The 20,177-nt window shown below is 38.1% G+C and overlaps 2 protein-coding genes across 4 annotated transcripts in view; both read right to left on the bottom strand.

The window, feature by feature from the left end:
• Positions 1-5,009, bottom strand: part of LOC132105580 (protein GOLM2-like) — a 34,059-nt gene extending 29,050 nt beyond the window's left edge. The window contains exon 1 of one of the 2 annotated variants that reach the window (XM_059510801.1): positions 3,662-5,009. In XM_059510801.1, coding sequence (XP_059366784.1) covers positions 3,662-3,988 — 327 coding nt within the window. In that variant the 5' untranslated portion in view covers positions 3,989-5,009. The remainder of the gene's footprint in view (positions 1-3,661) is intronic. The other variant, XM_059510811.1, reaches the window with a different exon arrangement.
• A 617-nt stretch (positions 5,010-5,626) lies between these two features.
• Positions 5,627-20,177, bottom strand: part of LOC132105554 (protein ENTREP2-like) — a 97,565-nt gene continuing 83,014 nt past the window's right edge. The window contains exons 5-12 of one of the 2 annotated variants that reach the window (XM_059510754.1): positions 18,048-18,155; positions 12,818-12,978; positions 11,933-12,068; positions 10,590-10,668; positions 8,851-9,513; positions 6,888-6,953; positions 6,454-6,776; positions 5,627-6,330 (exon numbers count right to left, since the gene is read on the bottom strand). In XM_059510754.1, the coding sequence (XP_059366737.1) occupies positions 6,115-6,330; positions 6,454-6,776; positions 6,888-6,953; positions 8,851-9,513; positions 10,590-10,668; positions 11,933-12,068; positions 12,818-12,978; positions 18,048-18,155 (1,752 nt within the window). In that variant the 3' untranslated portion in view covers positions 5,627-6,114. The remainder of the gene's footprint in view (positions 6,331-6,453; positions 6,777-6,887; positions 6,954-8,850; positions 9,514-10,589; positions 10,669-11,932; positions 12,069-12,817; positions 12,979-18,047; positions 18,156-20,177) is intronic. The other variant, XM_059510763.1, reaches the window with a different exon arrangement.

Below are 20,177 nucleotides of genomic sequence, written 5' to 3'. Positions count from 1 at the left end.
GTATATGAACAAAGACAATCGCAATGCTGACAAACCTTTTTTTTTTTTTTTTTTAATAAAAGTTTCTGATAACTTCTGAATTTGAAACACAAATAGTGAGTATGTGTTTGTGGTAGCCTACAGTCGTGGATCAGTCACGCACTGCACACGGAGTATGTGTGTTTCACAGTGTAACAGTGGCGTTACGCCACTTTTAAGTCAGTGCGTGCACGGAGAGCGTGTGGCCGGCCCGTGCAGAAAAAAAATTCACAAGAGAACGAGCTGATTCTGTGTTTTAAAAAGAAACATGACATTAGAAAACAGGTATGCTATGTGTTATATATTCACAAGGCAAACAACCAAATGCTATCAAACATGTTTTTACTGGTGTTCAGGTCACACACAGATTACATCACATAAACACGTGCAAATCACATCACGTGACTTAAATACCATAATATACTCAGCTGTATTTCGAGACACAGAGCCAGAAGTGCATTCACAAAACGTAAACAAACGCCAAAGGAGACGGTGAACATTATACAAAAAGTGGGCAGAATAACACAGATAACAGCCTGTAAAATGACGCCACACATAAAATAAGACAGAACAACAGGTCTCAAAACTCGTTAAAAGAGTTGCTACACCCAAACTGAAATAACTCTAACCATCCTTTCAGAATCCGCAGTAATGCCACGGCGGGCCAGCATAAAAACACACACAGCGCTACCTGAGCTCTAAACCAGGCGGAGTCTTCTGGGCTTTGAGTTGAAAACGCTGATTATGTCATCATAATCCGAACTGTCAATAAGTTCTCTTTCAAAGGACAGAAGTGCCAAGTTGTCCTGTTCCTGTTTGTTGCGGAGAAAAGTCTCTTTACGCTGCAGGATATTAAAGACAGTGTTATGATGGCCCTCAACAAACCATTGATGTTGGGGAAAATGTCGACAGGGCAGCTATCCAGTATTTCCATTAATGTGGGGAAGTTCTCCTTATCCATTTTCCGTCTGATGTGCTGGATGAATACAGCATGTTCAGCATCAGGAATGGCAATGCCATACAAAGCACACAGATCATTTAAAAAAAAATTCACTCCAAAAGTGGCAGAAAATATTGCCCATGCAGTTCAGTCTTTATTTTTTGGAGTAGGATCGATGCTGCAGCTTCAAGCAGCTCACCCTGGATGTGGTGGCTCATGAATGTGGCATTTCGGGGCAGCTCGTTCAGTCGATTTTCAATTTCTGGAGCATATTTTGACATGAACTTGAAGAGCTCTAAGAAATTACCTCTATTAAGTGCATCCTCGGGTTTCTCTGTGGCTTCTGAGTGGTATTTCCAGCTTGGCACATAACATGGCAATGTCCAACACAACTTTAATATGCTCCCTGTTTCGCTCCACAAATGACGGCGTGTCACCATGCAGCTGGTTCAAAACTGTCCCACGGCTTTGCGTTGCATAGCTGACCATGTACGATTTTTGCTTAGTTAACGCAGTTAACTATAGTTGTCGCAGGTTTCTCCGAGACGTTTCCAGTTCCAGTAAAAGCAAACTCTTTGTGCATCTCTGGAAAATGTTTACACGCCTTGCAAAACACTGCATCCCATTCTTTGCTGTATTCAATCCATTTGAATTTCTCATACCAGTTGCTGTTGTATGAGCATGGTTTTCCACTTATGATAGTAGACGGAAATGTTGACAGCTTTGGCTGAGTGGCAGGTTCCTCCAATGCCGATAGATCCGATGGCATCTCTTTGGATGCTGGTGGCGGTCTGTGGTGGTGGAGTGCAGTGTCAGCCTTCATGCTAACATTAACGCTAGCATGACTCGATGAAAATAAGCCACTAACATTAAGTGTCTCTCACGACCATCCTCCTCCTCCTCAGGTAACGTTATGACATGGTCCAGAAGTATATCATCATCTAGACGTGTTTTTTTTTTTAAAGTGCGTTAATGATAGCTGTTTAGCCATAGCTCAGTTAGTTTGCCGTGGAAAACGTTCGGTCTGAAACGCGCCCACGGTGTTGCGTGTAGCATTACTGGACTGACACGTGATATGCCGACATAATATTTTTATTTTGTAGCTATTTTTCGTAGCTACTGTACTTAAATGTCCTCAGGAAACTATTAAAATTAAATTATTTATTAATTCGTTATTATTAAAATTTAAAAAAATTATTGTTTTTATTAATTTGATTGGGGGGGCCACCAGTCAATCTGGGTGGGTACGTGCCCACCCAGGCCCACCCATAAATCCGCGCCTGCTTTGATGTTTGAAAGTCTATAGGTTGACAAATTCAGATATAAATGTAATTTAAAAAATAAATTAATAATTATCGATTTTCAAATATTGCACCTGTCAAACAGTCTATTTTGCCGTCAATACTGTTGATGCTGTATTGACTCAGTCAGTTGTAGCTAATCTTCTCTCAATGGCACACAAAGCCATTTGACTTTGAACTGTGATAAGCTGTGGTCATTTTTTTAAATTTTTTTTTAGTTTGGCATGAAAAGAGCTTTCCTGGAGCATTTCAGTCCGTGGTAGTGCAACTGAAACAATCAACTGAGGGTGGCAAGGCACTGTCAAAAGATCTCTGGGATAAAGTTGTGGACAGGCACAAGTCAGGAGATGAATAATAATAAATAAAAAAATTATATATATACAGTACAGACCTAAAGTTTGGGCACACCTTCTCATTCAAAGAGTTTTCTTTATTTTCATGACTATGAAAATTGTAGATTCACACTGAAGGCATCAAAACTATGAATTAACACATGTGAAATTATATACATAACAAAAAATTGTGAAACAACTTAAATAATGTCATATTCTAGGTTCTTCAAAGTAGCCACCTTTTGCTTTGATTACTGCTTTGCACACTCTTGGCATTCTCTTGATGAGCTTCAAGAGGTAGTCACCTGAAATGGTCTTCCAACAGTCTTGAAGGAATTCCCCGAGAGATGCTTAGCACTTGTTGGCCCTTTTGCCTTCTGTCTGCCGTCCAGCTCACCCCTAAACCATCTCGATTGGGTTCAGGTCCGGTGACTGTGGAGGCCAGGTCATCTGGCGCAGCACCCCATCACTCTCCTTCTTGGTCAAATAGCCCTTGATGCCTTCAGTGTGACTCTACAATTTTCATAGTCATGAAAATAAAGCAAACTCTTTGAATGAGAAGGTGTGTCCAAACTTTTGGTCTGTACTGTATATATATATATATATATATATATATATATATATATATATACACACACACAAGGCTTTATCAATGCTTATAAGCAGAGTGAAGCCTATTATTATTACTAAGTGAAAGGTATTTGGTACAACAAAGACCCTCCTTGGATCAGGACGTCTCTCCAAACTGATGAAAGAGCCAGGAGGAAACGGTTCAGAGAAGCGACCAAGAGGCCTACAGCAACTGTGAAGCAGTAATTTAGTACAAAGAGAGGTCATTGTGTGCATGTGAAAATAATATCACAAACTCTCCACAATTGTGGCTTGCAATGGGAGGGTTGCAAGAAAAAAATGCCACTTTTCAAGAAAGGAATGAACCAAAACACACAGCAAAACTGAGCACACAGTGGTTGAAGGAGAAAAAGGTGAATATCCTTGCATGGCCCAGTCAGAGCCCAGCCTTAAACCCAGTTGAAAATCACGGACCCTCGTGGTTATTTTCTCTCACCCACCTTTTCATCGGAGCAGGCTTTGACCAACGCATCCCTGGCCTGTAGTTTGCTCTCCAGCACGCTGTAGTCTCCGTCCTTTTGATCGATCTGTTTCCGGTGCGTGTCCACCTGCATCATCAGCTCGGAGTTTCTCTTCTCCAGGCGCGAGCGCGCCGCGTCCGTGCGCTTCACCTGCGTCTGCATCTCGGCCAGCTCGTCCAGCAGCCGCCCGTGCTTAGTGGACACACTCCAGTAGTTAAACGACAGAATGACGATTATCACCAATAACGCAACCAGAATGAAGGACGGGAGGCGACCTCCACGTCGATTCGCGCTGAAGCCGATCATCGTGTAATCGAACAGACGCACAGATTACAATCCCTCGCAAAAACAAACAAACAACTATTGATGTGGTCACTTCTCTGTTAAGTTATCTATCTTGAAAGATTTGTGGTCTTCTGCATTCGGCTTAACGTACAGCAACCTGAAGTTGGTCACACAACTAGCGTTACTTGACGACTCCACCGGATCCCTTCCGCACAGTTGGCGACTTCAAGCTTTTCCTTGTTTGCATTCATGCAACGCCACTGTCGGTAGATCAAACACATCAACACACACAGGCGACGTGGCCTCTGACGCGCGTTAACGGCGCACAGCCATGAGCTTTACGTTCTCCGCCTGATCCTACAGCACTCGATAACGCATATTTAATCAGTTACGGTCATCTCCGCCGTCGTGATCGTGTGATAAATACACTTCTGAATAGTCCGTTCGGCTGTATGTTATCTATAACCTCGCTAAAGTAGCATGTGTGTATCTGGTGGAGCAACAGTCGTGCGTTAGCTTCAGTTCAACAACGCGATAGCGATTTCTTCTAAACACACAATGACAAACACACAAAGCCAACCCGAAATTGGACATGTAAACAAATCTATTACCATTAGCAACGAAGCACTAATAAGCTATTAGACCATTAGCGTTACATCTGACACCGCTCGCTAGCAGGGCCTGATTCACAGTATTCTGCACATGCACAACAATATGCACCAGATATAAAACAACACCGTATAAACAGATGAAATTATGCGTTTAAGCCATCCCTGAATGCAATTCCGTGCAGATTAGACTAACGTTATACATAACGTTACACCGTTAGCTTTAGAGTTCGTTTATACTGTAACTCAACTCCAGCCTTTCTCGTTCCTGCAGAATGCATGCAGAAAAACCGTGTTTTTGTATAATTTAAATACATAAGTAAACACGTCAGCAAAAGATCAGATTTCGTAATCGTGTCCTCGTCTTCTTGTAAATCTAACTGCCAGGTTGGATGTATTGATAAAATCCGGAAAAATGTCTACCAGTGTGTAAAGTGTAGAGAAACGTGATTGACAGCTACAACAACCAATCCGTGTACACAACAGGACACTTTAAACGAATCTGATTGGCTGTGGGCGTAACTGCTTCTGTCGTTCAATTTTCATTGGACGCTCAAATAATAAGAGAAGGTGGGGTATACATGGAACTAGAATTAATATTCTCGTTAGCCAAAACGACGTATTTATGGGAGCCCTACCCAGAGCCTGGCTTTACCTATTCCGGAATGTTGCTCATGATGTCTTATATATATATATATATATATATATATATATATATATATATATATATATATATATATATATATATATATATATATATATATATATATATTCATTTAATGTCTGAGGTTGATTTAAAAATATCAGCTAGTTAAGGCTATAATATAAAGTGTAAGAGCCACAGTAAGCGTATCTTCAAATTATTCAAACAAGTAGTTGCCATCTAGTGATAAATAATCAGCCTCCCCCTCCAAGTAGCGAGCAGAGTAAATACATAGAAAAGAGACTACATTTGACAAGCAAAATCACAGCAAGATAACCCTGAAATAAGTCTGCTCTTTGTTTGGGGTAGTAGTTTTTAACAACATCATCAAAAAACAAAACAAAAAAACAATAGGAACAGACGCATTTTTATTTTGCAGTACAGAAAATAATTACACACTGAGGTAAGTTGAATAATCCAGCTTTATAAAGGACTCTGTCCTGCAGTGGCACACAATGACCAAGTATATCCATTAATTCACATAATATTTGCAGAAGCTGTGTATTAAATTAAACAAGAAAAAAGAAAAAGGTTTCATGAAGAGGTTTATCCATGTTGTCATCTTCTATAGTCTATTATAGACCCACTCTCGTATTTACCACAGTAGCAAATTCACTTAAATATTTTACCCTTTTTCTGACAATAAAATAAAAATATATACCCCTGCAGGTAAACGCTGGCGTTTCTTTATTTTTGTTTATTTTTTACATATGAGAGAGCATAAACTCCATGATAACTTCTTTTTGTTTTTCAAGAGCTACAGTTTTCTGCTGATGAGAGTTAGGACTTGTCCTTGGCACATATTCAGAGGAAAAGAGTGTTTGTAGTCTGGAGGGTCAAAGTGTAGTTTCTCTGCATACACTGATGTGGCTTTGAGGCTGGCGTGGAGGCTGATGATCCAGGGTAGCTGGGACATCCGTCTGACTAGATCCTCTGGGGGGACGGCGCAAGGATGAAGACGGGGAACTCAAAGCTCCACAGCTCTGTAAATGCAGGTCTTCGTGACCATGCTTCCTCTGGTTGCCCATGATCTTCTGTGACTGTGTCACCAACTGTGTGAAAGATAAAACAAGCATCCCCAAAGTAATTCAGTTGTGATATTTCACTTTCAACTATCAAAGCACACATCAGATGGTAAATAATACATATTTTACACCAAAATATGCCAAATTCACCTGATCAATGATACTTGCGCTGAAAATTGCCTCCTCCATGTGTTTCTCATCAGATTTAATCACACATTTAATGCTGTTGACCACCTGCTGGACCTCTAGAGGTAGACTGCTGCTTGAGTGTTCCAGGAACTTGGCCACCAGCACTTTGGTGTCTTTGTAAGTTTTGAGGTCTGCGAGAGACTGTGGTCGTTCTGTAGACATTGAGTGAGGGATGTGAGGTTTGAGTTGGATGTCCACATTTCCACTGTCCTTCTGCTTCTTGCCCCCTAGGCTGCTTTGTTTGGCAGAAGGGTGTCGGTCGCTCTCAGAGAGCTCCATACATGCTGTTAAAAGCAATGCATTAGTTTGTTTATTCTAATAACCATAATTTTACTTGAGCTGAATAACTATCTTTTGAATACTGTGTTACAGGGAAAACAGAAATAAGGTGCAACCTTGATCACAGGGAGTCTGTGGGGAGTCCTCAGGTGGATGTTTAGAAGCAGGAGAACAAGGGTCACCTGCAAGTGAAGTCATATGCTCAGATTTCCAGATTGCTCATGGGTTATTAATGACTTAATATAACGCTGTATTATATGATATGCAAAGATCAAATATTTTCCTCTAACTACAATAAAGCAATGATTGTATAAACTCAGCTAGTTACACAGATGTGGTTTTCATAATGAGCTTAATGCGGTTTATTGTCTTTTTAAACCCCAGATTAACCAAAATTTCCCACTTGTAGTTATGAGTTTGCACTGATTTTAGCTATTAAACTATGCACTTAAGAAACTTCAGTCCTACTTTTGTGACGTTAAAGGGAAACTCCACCCCAAAAGGAAAATGTTGTCATTAATCACTTACCCCCATGTCGTTCAAAACCCATATAAGCTTTGTTCATCTTCGGAACACAGTTTAAGATATTTTGGATGAAAACCAGGAGGGCTTGTGACTGTCCCAGAGGCTACCAAGTAAATAACACTGTCAAGGTCCAGAAAAGTATGAAAAGCATCATCAGAATAGTGCATCTGGATGCAATAGTGCATCTTGCATAAGTGTGCTTAAGATGCAATAGTGCATCTTGACAGTGTTATTTACTTGTCAGTATATGGGACAGTCACAAGCCTCCCGGTTTTCATCCAAAATATCTTAAACTGTTTCGAAGATGAACAAAGATTTTATGGGTTTGGAACAAAATGGGGGTAAGTGATTAATGACAATTTACATTTTGGGTTGGAGTATCCCTTTAAGCCTGCTTTGCAAAAGGTGTACAATGTGAAACGATATAGTGTTAGAATGTAATTATTGCCAGTCTAATCATCTAATAAACTGAATAGCACTTGCCTCATTAAATATTTATGCACTTCCTCAGTCACAGAAACTTTTAGGCATTGTATTTTGTTTCAGCATTTGAGGGAAAAATCTAAAGTCAAACACTGACAGAGCAAATCAGTTGAGGTAAAAATTATAAGTACCACGGTGGTCCAAAAAAATCAGGAATAAACTGACGTTCAATAAATATATTAACAAAATACAGTAAAAACAGTAATATTGTGAAATATAAATTTCAAATAAACATTTTTTCCTTTGATGGCAAAGCTGTTTTTTTTCTTTTGAGCTATTACTGAAGTCTTCAGGGTCACATGATCCTTCAGAAATCATTTTAAAATACAGAGATTTGGTGCTCAAAAAAATTTCTTATTATTAATGTTGAAAACAGTTGTGCTGCTTAATATTCTTGTATAAACTTTTACTTTTTCGGATTCTTTGATGAATAGTTCAGAAACTTATTTAAAAAAAGTACACTTAGAAAAGTACAGCATTTATTTCGAATAAAAATATTTTGTAATATACTGTAAATGTCTTTGACTTTAGATAAATGTAATAAATCCATATAAGCCCAACTGATGCACTGAGGTCAGGCAATGGTAAGAAAGTCAGACTTGTAACCCGAAGGTTGCGGGTTCGAGTCTCAGGTCTGGCAGGGATTGTTGGTGGGGGGAGTGAATGTACAGAGCTCTCTTCCACCCTCAATACTATGACTGAGGTGAGACCCTTCAGCAAGGCACCGAACTCCCAACTGCTCTCCAAGCGCCACAGCAATAAGGCTGCCACTGCTCTGGGTGTGTGTTCATGGTTTGTGTGTTCACTACTCTGTGTGTACACTTGGATGGGTTAAATCCAGAACACAAATTCTGAGTATGGGTCACCATACTTGGTAACACGTCACTTCACTATTTTTTCACATTAATATGGCAAATAAGAGCATGAACTTGGGGTTTACAAATGTACAGTGTGAAACATGGAAAAGGCTAAGCTAGGATTCTGTTAAACTATGGTTTAGAATGAATGCACGGTTAACACTTCAGTGTGAAAAACCATATAGCTCCACAGAGAAAAAATGAACTCACGTACTTCTAGATATGGAAGTACAGGATATGGGTTCACTAGTGGAACGCACAATCCTCGCCAGCTTCCGATACCCTTTGGAGGCTCGGAGTGTGCGGGGCTGCTCACGTTGACTGGGGTTGATGAGGGCAGAGGTAGCATGTGGCTGTGAGGAAGAAGATGATGGGGACCAGACGCTGAAGCATAGCCGGGTTCCCCGCAGTTGAGCAGTGGGTGACGGGGAGGGGCAGGTGGAGGGGGTCAAAGCAGAAGCTGCGGTGGCAGAAGAGGTCACTGCTGAGTTGGAAGCACATTGGGATGGTGTGCTTGGAGGGAAAAGAAGGGTAAGCTTCTTATTGGTTCGTTCTCTGTGCTGTGTGCAAGACATGGGTTTAATGCCTGTAATTTCCCGTTTCTCAGGCACGTTAACAGCATCGGGAGACAACTGGGAAGAGTGGAGCTTCGAATCCTGCGTGTGGTCCAGGCGAGCAGGTGTCTGCCGTCTCAGGGAAGAGTGGGTGCTGTGATCCAGACTTGTGCAGCTACCGTCAGAAGGTACAATGCACAAAGTGCCATATGGAGAGGAATCAGAGCCTTGTACTTCTAGAGAACACAGGTCTTCTGAGGAACAGCTGTGATCAGCGATGTCTGCAGTCTCGGACACCATAAGGGAAGCACTATCAACAGAGGCTAGGGGAACAGAGACCATATTATCGTTATAATACTTACATGACTGAAGGCTGTTGAATGAGATAAATGTGTGTTTTGTCTGTAGATGTATAATATAATGTATATAATTAGTAAGCAACCACAATACCATTCAAAAGTTTGAGGTCTGTCAGATTTGTAATGTTTTTGAAAGAAGCTTCCTATGCTCAAAGATGCATTTATTTGACCAAAAATACAGTAATATTGTGGAAAATTTATTGAATTGAAATATGAATAAATTTTTAGGCTTGTGAATCTTGTGTGTGCTTGTGTTGCCGTTTGTACATTTACAAAATTGTCAGGTTTCCTCTTCCGTCCAAAGATGTGGTCTCATTAGTCAATACCATTTGCGTTGTTCAATTGATATGTATAAAGCACAGCTCACACAGATATCAGTTTCAAACCAAGAAACATTCTGTCGGTCAGTGACCAACTAGAACATGAGCAAAATCTGTACGACTTACTTTTCTGCCCTCATGTGAAACATGCTGATCATGCTGATTCCTACTAGAATGACTGGATTTTGCTCACAAAACTTCACCAAGCACTGGCAAATGCGACCATACCTTAAGTCTGATGCTGAAGACTGGAGAAATGGCTGCTGAAAATTCAGCTTTGCCATCACAGGAATAAATTACATTTTAAAACATATTACAAAAGAAAACATCATTTAAATTGTAATAATAAATTGTAATATTATTGTTTTTTTTTTTCAAATGTTTTTAGTGTAGTTTTGATAAAATAAATACAGTGTTGGTGGGTATAAGAGACTTCTTTTAAAGAAACATCTTACTGCACCTAAACTTTACAAGGGTAATATGGGTCCTAGAGTAAATTCTTTTTCCAAAGCTAAATCTAAGCCCTGGAGCAAAACAAAAAGAGAACTAATTTTCCATCAAACATTACATATACATTATGTTAATGTGGAAGGAATGTAAGATTAGAAAAAAAATCTTTAACACTAAACAGCCCACATTTATATACAGTACACACACACCACAGAATGCGTAAACATCTGACTTTGTGTTTGTTCATAAATATGATTGTAGCCTCCTCACCCTGAGTGCTAAGGCCAGCTGTGGTGTTCCTTTCACACAGGCTGGACTCTGTGACCTGTTGCTCAAGACTGGAGGTGATCTGATGGGAGAAAAAACATTTGAATTAAATTTCTAACGAGCTGATCAATAAAGTGTTTAGAACTCAGAGTCTTTTGAGTGTAACCTTCTGTAGAGGATGGTGATCAAAAACGGGCTTACACCTGAGGATGATAAACTGTAAAAGGCGGAGAATCAGACATCAGTACATCTGGCACAATCTCACATCTGGCATCACACAGTGCTTTAAAACAACTGTGGCAGCATGTGACCTGCAGGGGGCTCTCTAAAATCACATTTGCACTCCAAACACCTGTATTATTATGACTGCACACTGTGTGGTTTCCATAAAAAAAAAAAAACCTTTATAACATGATTGATCCAAAACACATAAATTACAGAGAATTCATCCTGTATACAGAGAGCTTATTTCACAGCACAGATAGACCTAAAAAAATTGCCGGTTACAATCAGTAGCTATAAATAAAGCTGACTATATCTATGTCTTTCTGTCACTTTCTATTATTGCTGTTTTCAAAGCTTCTCAGGCTTGTTCAGGTAAGAAATAGCTTCACTGATTGAAATACCCCTGGTGCTTTGTTTGCAGATGGTTATCAATAGCTTCACATGAGAAAAGTCTAAAATCAAGGAAACCTCTTGGTATTTTTCCCTTTTTAATCACAGACTCATTTAGGTAGCAAACAAAACTTCAAAACACACAAAACATAATCAGGGGCTCAGTCGCTGGATTCGAAAGGTTTGGGTGGTTCTTTGTGCATCTCTTTGCAAAGAGGAGAATTCTTGTCCCCTTTCATCAGCTGAAAAAGAGAACTTTGATGGAAAATCATTGTTCAAAAACAGGCCCTGCTCTCACTGTAAGAAAGCCCACTTCTTTTAAATGGAATGAAATTCCGGCCTATATTGCTGATGTGTTCAAGAGAAAATTATAATCCATTATACAAAGGCACTTGTATTAATTTCTTTCAGCCCCTCAAGTGCACCAAAGGAACTTTTGACTGTCGAGCTTTACACAGACAAATGAATGTAACTGAAGAGGAGGAACATTGCTGAATTAGTGTTAAACAAAGAGTCTGCATTATTTTAAGACTGGAATACCTGCAAACTACGAACTGTAGCCACCCAAAAAGACTCTTTATTTTCATTAAACAAGCTCTTTTTAGGCAGGCATTTAAAAAAATCATCTGATATTGTGTTGAATTAAAACAAATAGTCATGCAACTTCATACTAGACACTACATAGCCAAATCATCATGCAATATCACAGCAGTATGTAGAAAAGGTATGACCTGGCTGGCAGGTGTCTGTCCCACGACAGATTCATAGGGTGGTGGCAACTCAGATGGATATAGAGCCCCGGGGCTGTTTATAGGCACCCCATAAATAGCACTGAAGGGGGAATGTGGAAAGTCCAGATGCAACCCTCTAATGGAGAGATATGATAGTAAAACATGATTACAAAACTGAATCAATGCTTCAACACATTTGGCTATTTTATATTGGTGTGGATGACAGCTGCATAAAAATATGTGAGGCCATTTAGGAACTATGGAAAATAAAACCATTTCCTCGTTATCACAGCGAGTTATATATCCCATTCTTTTAATTAACCACACTCCCTCTGTCATATAGGAGGGGAGGAATCTGTGTTTTTTTCATTTGTTTCTTGTGTATTACCACATCCTGACACTGACTGAGCTTTAAAGCAGCCAGTGTGTATGTTGGGCTGCTCTTGCTCTCAATGTATTTACTGCTTTGTTGACACATTAGTGTGGCAGCGGGCTAAACAGCCTCATCAGCATGTTTTTTTTATGATGGGATGGTGAGAGTGTCTCACAGTTCGAGACAGAGAAATCAATTGTGGATTTACACCAGGCCATGGACACTAGTGCTCCATAATATGGATTCTCAGAGCAGTTTGCATTAAGACCTGCACTTACACAACATTGAGGATGGATGGATGGATGAATGGATGTTTTGCATAATTATTCCATGGGGCAATTTCATAAATCTCTGTGGATCAATCTATTCATAAACGCACAAACCTATTTCTCAGAGCACAGAATTGGCAGCCAAGTAATCTGGGATCCAACCGTTTCTCAGATGATGTGCAAATATTATGTCATTTCCTGTCAGCTGGAGCATAAGCTGTGTGTCTGTATGTGCGGGTTTACCTCTGGCCCTCCATCACAGGTGTGCAGGTGTACTCTGGGGGGTAGTAGGGAGGAGGTGGGATGGGTGGGATGAACTCGTCGAAATCCAGCATCTGGTGTAAGATAGTACCATGAGGAGTCATACAGTCTGCACTCAAGGCATGTGCCCTGTGTGGCATGAACTGAAGAAAAAGATTAAGAAAAAGGTCAGTAAAAAAATAATAATAATAGAACATACACAACTGTTAAAAATTTTAGAGTCAGTAAGACTTATTTCATTTTATTTATTTATTTTTGAAACAAGTTATACTCACCCAGATGCATTTTATTCAACCAAAGTACAGTAAATACAGTAATATTATGTATTATTATATAATACATTTTAATATATTTTAAAATGTAATTTATTCATGTGATGCCAAGCCGATTTTTTCTAGCCATTACTCCAGTCTTCACTGTCGCATTTTCCTTTAGAAATAATTCTAATTTGTTAATTTGGCATTCAAGAAAATTTCTTATTATTATCAGTTGAGAACACTTGTGCTAATTAATATTTATTGTGCAATCTGTGATTTCCAGGACCGGATCACATTTTTTCAGGTCTCTTCAATGAATAGAAAGTTCAAAAGAACAGCATTTATTAGATTTTTTCTTTTTCTTCTGAAAATTTAATTTGTCCTTGCTAAAGTATTAATAATATAAAAAAAACTACTGACCCCAAACATCTGAATGGTATTGCAGGCTATTTGATGACTGATTTTGATACTGTTCTTTGAAGTCAGATAATTTTCATTCTGTGCAAATAAGGCAAAACATTGTGTCCAAAACAAAGAAGACTAAAAGTAGGATGTCAGGTGGGTAATAATAATATATATATATATATATATATATATATATATATATATATATTTTTTTTTTTTTTTTTTAATTAATAAGTAGGTCTGGATATTTTGCAAGGATATGAGAACAGATAGGTCATTTAGGGCCCCTTTTCACCCTGCTGAGACTCTTTGGCCAGACTTTCATTTTATGCAATTTAACCCTCTGATGCATGAATTATTAAATTGAAAGAAGGATTCTACTTCATAACTAAGAATATAATAAGGCCTAATCTTCTTTTTCCTTTTATCTTTGATTTATTGAGAGAGTTACATAATGGTCATTATCACTTTCATCAGCCATGTAGAATTTAGGTAATAAGAAATGGAAAAACATATGACATTAAGAAAAGAGCCATACAGAAGGACGAGGAAGGGTAAAAAGTTATCATCCATGGTGATTTTCGTGAAACATCATTGTGTGAATGGTTAAAGGGATAGTTTACCACAAATTAAAGTTCTGTCATCATTTACTCTCCCTTTCAGAACACAAAATATATTGTTAAGAATGTGGTCATTCACTTCTATTGTATGAACAAAAAAGGCATTTCTCATTTTCGTTTATGGGTGAACCATCCCTTTAAACTGCTTTTAAAATTCTAACCATGAATCAGCAGGTGAAAAGTTCAGATGGGTAGAGTAACTCATTTTGTGCCATTCTTGCAAGTTCAAGGATAGGTTTAGAAAATTTTTATGATGACAACGCACTTTCCAGTTGATGACTTATTAGAATATGTGAAGGCTCATCAATCAGAAGGCACTGAAATCATCCTTGAATAGATCAATTTGATCCTTAAACAAGATTAAAAAAGGCAATGACTGTACATGACTGATAACTAAAGCTAGCAACATAAAGGCATTACATAACAAAGCCAAAATCATGATTTAAAATAACAATATATACAGAGATAAGATACAAATGAACAGGTTTTGGGGAAATCACTTAATACAGTTGCAAAGGGAAAAGCTCCATGCAGTGCTTCACCACATCCCTGCCCTCGGGCCTCTGTTGTCTTTGAGCATGGACTGTGCAGCTGGTAACAGCAATGATTTCTCGCTTTGCCACTCTGTGCCCCGAGTCGAAACTAATCCCACAACTGCTCCAGTAATTCACAGAGCCACAGCCATGCTAATATACCGGCAACTCATCTCAATTCACCTCCCTGTGCCCATGCCTCTACTGCAGCCATTCATGAGGCAGTGCAATTTACTGCAGCGCCCATAAACCGCACAAAGCCCACTCATAAAGAATATTAAAACTTTATGTCCCATAAGTTTATTTTCTCTCACATAAAACAGGCTGGCTGAAAAAGACAGATCCATTAAAAGGGAGCGATGACAGATCCACGGTTCTCTCCCACTGAGCATTGTAACGTCTGTGGTCTCATCCTCATGTAATCTCCCGCTTAAGAAATTAGAAGTACTTCTGAAAAATCTGCTTGAAGTACAACCAAATGAGATGAAGACTCTTGTCATAGAATCAGTGGCTTTAAGAATCCTGTTTTATTCTGAATAAGAGAACAGCAGAATATAACTCTTTGGATGCAAAATAAATGTAATAAATTAATCATGGGTGAGAAATGTGCCTGGAATGGTAACAATAAACCTTGAATTTTGTGTGATGTCATATTCAGGTTAAAACAGTAGGTATCAGAACAATAAAAAATTTAATAAAACTTTAATTGAATTAATTAGTGAAGAAACCCATAACATAAGAAAGAGTAAACAATCATTGCCCTACAAATTAAAAAATGTAATTATACTTAAAGGCCATCCAAATATGTAAATATTAAATAAATAGTTCTTGTCTTCACTTTCGTCTGTTAAAGAATGTTGGTATCCTAACAGTTTTGTTCCCATGACTTAAAAGTACTTTTGTCAATTGGAACAAAAAGTACAATGGAAGTCAATGGGAAACTGTTTTGCTACCAACAATCTCCAAAATATCATTTATTGTGTTCTGCAAAAAAAACAGAGGTTTGGAATAACATGAGGGTCAGAAAATGACAGAAATATTTGGGTGAACTATCCCATAAACTAGTGAAAATGTATATTCAAATAACTTTGATCTGAAGTCTTTGTACATTCACATATACCCAACAATTATTTTTTTTCAAATAAGAGTTATTTTTATTTTACGAAAGCAATGATTTTCCTTACTTTAAATAAAGACAACTAATTTTACAAAGTCCAAGACCACTCTGTTAGGTATGGAAGCACGTTTCCGGCACTAAATAAAAAATAAAACAAGATAAATTTGAGTTTTTATCTCACTATTCTGACTTTTTTTTCTCAGAATTGAGTGATATAAACGGGCAATTCTGACTTTTTCTCAGAATTACACATTTATTTCTCGCAATTCTGAGAAAAACAAATAGTGAGAATAGTGAGATAAAGTGTCATATTTGCAAGATATGAGCTCGCAATTGTGAGACAAAAATCTGAATTGTGACTTTATATCTCACAATTCTGACTTTATTTCTCAGAACTGCGAGATATAAACTCGAAAATTTAGAGTTATAAAGTCAGAGATATGAGCTCGCAATTGTGAAAAAAAAAGGGAAAGTCAGAATTGCGAGATATAAACTCCCAATTGCGAGATAAAAAAAATCTGAATTTCTCAGAACTGCAAGATATAAACTCGCAATTCTGACTTTATAACTCACAATTTTGACTTTATATCTTGCAGTTTTGGCTTTATATCTCACACTTGCGTGTTATAATGTCAGAATTGCAAGATATGAACTCGCAATTCTGAGAAAACAAGTCAGAATTGTGAGATAAAAAGTAGCAATTACCTTGTTTTATTTTTTATTCAGTGGTGGAAATAGGCTTCCATAGTTATGACCCCTGCTGGAGAGCCAAAAATAAAAATTCAATAGGATAGGAAAAGAAAAAGATAGGAAGAACCAAAAATCTGCATTTGTTTCTAGGCTGATTATTTCTTTGATCCAAAAGGAAATCAGGTTTCTCTTGGGAAAGGACATGTCTGAAGACAAAGTCACAGGATATATTTAAAGGGGTCATACGCTTGACTGATGATTTAAATGTGAGTTTTGAGCAGTGTAGAGTAGCACTTGTGTGTCGTTTCTCCGATCACAAATGCAGACATGGTTTTATGTTTACGCAGCACGATATGCAATGCAAAACGTAAAAAGACAGCATAAACATTCCTAAAAACGCGTGGAAAATGCTAGGCGCACCACTTTCTCCTTCTTTTCAAAGTGCTCGGGCAGTTGCGCTCCAGAGACGTCTGCTGTTGCTAAGCAACCATGACCTGCTCTCTCCATGAAGACGCGGAAATTTTAGCAAAGGATAAATGGATTTGCAGCACTAAAAATCGCTTGCAGTAGCTCTGCTACTAAATTTATTTCAAAATGGAAATCCATATACAGCTATGGTCAGCTGTTCCTTCATCTTGGCTGAGCTTTCAAAGTTGTTACGGGAAAGGATGAAGCTGATTGGTTGGTTCTTGTCACATGACCCGCGTTGCGCTTGCGGCACTCTGAAAAGTTAAGATGTTTTTTACTCGATGCGGTGCGGGCGCGCCTGGAAAAAACGAGCGCATCGCACCGCGTGCGAGTCGCAACCGCGTCACTTCCATCATAAGCGCATACCGCGCGCCTACATTGGAAATAATGAACTTGAGCGCACAAAAGATGCAATATGTGAACGGCCCCTAAGTCTTTAGTTCTTTTAATTGTGATGATTTTGGCTCATATTTAACAAAAACCCACCAATTCACATCTCAACAAATTAGAATATGGTCACACGCCAATCAGCTAATCAACTCAAAACAACTGCAAAGGTTTCCAGAGCCTATAAAAATTGTCTCTCAGTTTGGTTCACTAGGCTACATAATACTAGGCTACACTGACACCCTTTACAAGGAGGATAAGCCACAATCATTCATTGCCAAAGAAGCTGGCTGTTCACAGAGTGCTGTATCCAAGCATGTTAACAGAAAGTTGAGTGGAATGAAAAAGTGTGGAAGAAGAAGATGCACAACCAACCGAGAGAACTGCAGCCTTATGAGGATTGTCACAATTGGTGGGTTTTTGTTAAAAGTGAGCCAAAATCACCACAATTAAAATAACCAAAGACTTAAACTACTGTACTTATTAATTTATTTAATACATGAGTTTCACAATTTGAGTTGAATTATTGAAATACATTTTCCATGACATTCTAATTTATTGAGATGCACCTGTATATATTATAGACTTTTGGGGGGGGGGGCATTTCGCTTATTATACTACAAGATTTTCACTTGTCTTGATCATCTGATCTTTTTTCCATGATGTAATGGAAAAATGTAATGTGCATTTACACACTCAAAATGACACACACATTGCGGTATGGATCACACTTACCATCTGTAGTAAATCAGTAGAAACCATTTGCATACAGCACACGGCTGTGGCCAGGGCACACACAATGGTGGAGATAACATTCATTGCACACACGCTGAAAAGCAGCTCCTGGGAGACAGAGAGAGAAATGGAGAGACAGGGATAAGAAGAGAGAGGACAAGAAGGTGTGAATCAAGGAGAAAAAGACACAGAGAGACAGAGGAGAGTGAGAGAAAGAGAAAATAAACTGGCAATATTTTTGCTGCAAAACCTCAGCCTGGCATGAACATTTATTGTTCTGAACATTTATTGGTTGAAGAGGGATAATGGTGTCACCAAAGTGGGACTTTTGCATGGCATTATCGATCTGCAAAAGCACAAAAAAGCTAAACTAAAAGTTGCAATGGGGAAATTCCTTGTGCAGCCTTAAAAATCCATTATCATTCAATGAATAGTAAGTCTATTGTATTCCATTCACACATTCTGATTCAATTTGATTTGATCCTGATTCAGTTGATCTGATTCCATTCAGTATATTTAATTTACATTGTCTATTGTTTCAATGCTTTTGATGTACAGTACATTTTACAGGAACTTTCTAATTTGGTAAAAACATTAATTTAAAAAATCAATAATGCCCAAACTATGCAGTTCAACTGCCATTAATATAAGATATAATAAATACAACTAAAATGAAGGTTTAAATGGATAAGAATGTGTGAAAATGTAATAAATATATATATAACCTTTTGAACACTTTACTTATAAACTCCCACAAAATACAACATGTATACAACTACCCATATATACTGAAAAAAAAGAAAGAAATTTGTGATTTGGTACTGCAGTCCAAAAGGAATTGCAAGAAGTATTGCAAGAAACACAGGTATAGAGTAAAAGGTAAATTAATGTTGGGATTTTTAAGAATATCCAACCATAACACATACATACCTTATAGCACTACATAACCAAAGCATGAGCAAATGGGGAAGGCAATGACAGAATTTACTATTTCAGAATCCAGCATGTATCCAGTGTAAATAGTGAGTGATTAGAAGAAAGAGATCACTGGAAGAAAAACCAAAGGAAGTCACTGGCACTGTTCGAAATTCAACCAGACTGAGCTGGGTGGTAGATCTGTCTCCATAAAAATGTTAATTACATTCAGTATATACGACAGCCCATCACACACACCTGCTATCAGAGCACTGTCTGATCTCTCGTTGTGACAAGATGGAGTGTATGTGACCCAGTGATGTCCTTAAGAAAAATGCTGAATTCTTAAATGTGCACAAGCCCTTTAGGTGAAAGGAGCCATCCTAAGAGGACTGGACAGGCAGAACCACTTCTACATGACTGTACAATCATCTAACCCCTGGAAAAGGCCAAGACATGCTCTTTGAGGGCAGAGGATGTGTTTATACAAATGCTCACAAAGAAGCTCTGGAAAGAAGAGACTAATGAATTTATTTATTTTATTTTTATTTTTTTGGTTTAATTTAAAAACTTTATATACATTTTTTAAATGTTTTAAATTATATATCAATATATTATTCATTTTAAAAACAATGTTTAATGACACACTACACCAGTACACAAAACCTGCTTCATTTCAAAACACAGACATCAGTAAAAAATAATAAAGTAATGATAAGTGCAGATGCTGATTCACTCTGACTAATTCAATGAGTATATTAAGTGAAAGATTCATCAGACTTACTCAAAGTTTTGAAAAATGTATTAAATGGAGAGTCATTTGCTCATCAATTGAACTACATTTGTTATGCCCGTTCATTTTTCTTTGTATGCAGCTTGCGAGAGATGTTTTCTAGCTTTTATTTTGCAATATACAGTACAGTGTTTTTATCTCACCATATTTTATTCAGACATTAAACTCACACTGTTGTAAAATATGATTTCTGTTGTTGTGCTGTGGATTCAACAGTAGTGGTGAAATGTGGCGATCAAACAGACCAAGAAAATGCCTATGTACCTCCTAGACAACATCTAATGTTATGACTGTACTAAATCTAGCAGGATGCTGAACTATCCATGTGATTGTGTTCCAGTAAATCTAACAGAGGTACTAGGTCAGCTCCACTGAGAAACACCTGCTTTTCTCATTTTGAGCCAGCAGTGCTAACACTTGTC

Source organism: Carassius carassius, chromosome 2 (assembly GCF_963082965.1).
Source record: "Carassius carassius chromosome 2, fCarCar2.1, whole genome shotgun sequence".
In the NCBI taxonomy this organism is placed as follows: domain Eukaryota; kingdom Metazoa; phylum Chordata; class Actinopteri; order Cypriniformes; family Cyprinidae; genus Carassius; species Carassius carassius.
This window is presented reverse-complemented; position numbering and strand designations above follow the sequence as displayed.